This window comes from Sinocyclocheilus rhinocerous, unplaced genomic scaffold (genome assembly GCF_001515625.1).
Source record: "Sinocyclocheilus rhinocerous isolate Xijiao unplaced genomic scaffold, SAMN03320098_v1.1 scaffold273, whole genome shotgun sequence".
Lineage (NCBI taxonomy): Eukaryota > Metazoa > Chordata > Actinopteri > Cypriniformes > Cyprinidae > Sinocyclocheilus > Sinocyclocheilus rhinocerous.
Genome location: NW_015656360.1, coordinates 2,495,471 through 2,497,224, shown reverse-complemented (window position 1 = coordinate 2,497,224; position 1,754 = coordinate 2,495,471). Strand labels below are relative to the sequence as shown.

Sequence of the window (1,754 nt, the reverse complement as noted above, 5' to 3'; positions counted from 1 at the left end):
GAAATATTTTGTAACATTACAAATGTCTTTACTGTCACTTTTGATCATTTTAATGTATCCTTGCTGAATAAAAGCATTCGTTTCTTTTAAAAACAAAATGTTTCTGGTAAATATAAATTTCAAAAGAACAGCATTTATCTAAAATGGAAATATTTTGTAACATTACAAATGTCTTTACTGTCACTTTTGATCATTTTAATGTATCCTTGCTGAATAAAAGCATTCGTTTCTTTTAAAAACAAAATGTTTTACTGACTTTTGAATGGTAGTGTATTTGAATGTACTTCTTTCTAATGTTGAAAACATACCAATTGGTGTCATTGTCCAAGTTTGTAAATGCATTCAAAAAGTATTTATTTTAAATGGCAATTTAACTTTTTTCAAATGATTATATGTTTATATTCCTCAATTTTAAAATGCCAACTGATTGTGGCTCTGATAAAAATCCTTATTTGTTTGAAATCTTTTTAGTGGGATTCAGTTCATCTTTATATTTTGATACAGTCAGAAGTATTCATGCACTGTAAACTACAAAACTCCTTCCAAAATAATATCTGGCTTTATGTCTTAACACGTTTAGTGGCTTCACTAAATCAAACACTGAATCAACTCCTTTTCTACACACTTTTGATGCATAAGACACCCTTATCTACAGCGAAATGCCACCCTCTTTTTAAGAAGACCACCTAGCTTTTAGTTGGAGAACATTTAAATGTGTCAAACGTTTTGGTGATTCCATGTTTCAGATATTGCACTTATATACAGTACCCAACAGCATTATGGAAACTGAATAAATAAGGTATTGTTTGTGATGCATGGCACTTCATAACTCTCTAAATACAACACATGCAACATAACCTTTTTCATTTTTAAACACTAATAACCCTTAAACGGTTTCATTCCAGCTGATAAATTAACACGTAATATTCCGAACGAAAGTGAAATCACAATCAACATAATCTTGTACAGAAGTTCACAGAACGGTACTACCTATGAACATTGTCACACCACTTCAGTTTGAAAACCAGTGCCAGCCATCCACACTGACTCTGACACACCAATGACATCGCATGTGGATTTTGCTAGGCACCGTTTCAGTAAATTGGCACCTGGTAGGTTGGGGCGTTGGGGTCCAGGTTTTCGGTGAAGGGTGGGCTCTGGTATGTGTCGTCGGGCTCGGTGCTTGTGATGGTGGGGTAGGGCTGGATGGGCGGCTTGCCATCCAAGTCTTCTGTGGTGAAGAGGCTCATGTCAGTCCCCAGCATGTACTTCTGCACTGCTCTTACAGTCAAACCAGCCTGAAATACAAAGAGGAAGCGAATGAGTCACGCATTAGTATCAAACTCTTTTTTAAAATAACTACTCTTAACTCTGACAACTTAAAATACTCAACTCTATTAGCACAACTTAAAATACCGGTTTTCTGTTTTAATATATATTTAAATATAATTCATTCCTTTGATGCAAAGCTGTATTTTCAGCATCATTACTCCAGTCTTCAGAGTTGCATGATCCTTCAGAAATCATTCTAATATACTGACTTATTATTATCAATGTCTTTGTCAAACAGTTGTGCTGTTTAATATTTTTGTAGAAACACTACAGTCATGGACAAAAGTTTTGGCAGTGACATAAATTTTGTGTTTTGAAAAGTTTGCTGCTTCACCATTTGTAGATTATTTTTCCACGTTTCTATGGTATACTGAAAAACAATGATAAGCATATAAGTTTTAAAGGCTTTTATTGGCAAAAAA

The 1,754-nt window shown here is 34.0% G+C and overlaps 1 protein-coding gene across 1 annotated transcript in view; it reads right to left on the bottom strand.

Annotated features, from left to right (window-relative positions):
* Nucleotides 1–262: 262 nt before the first annotated feature.
* LOC107720048 (synaptogyrin-3-like) overlaps nucleotides 263–1,754 on the bottom strand; it is a 7,831-nt gene continuing 6,339 nt past the window's right edge. The window contains exon 4 of the mRNA XM_016527636.1: nucleotides 263–1,298. Within this exon, the coding sequence (XP_016383122.1) occupies nucleotides 1,095–1,298 (204 nt within the window). The 3' untranslated portion in view covers nucleotides 263–1,094. The remainder of the gene's footprint in view (nucleotides 1,299–1,754) is intronic.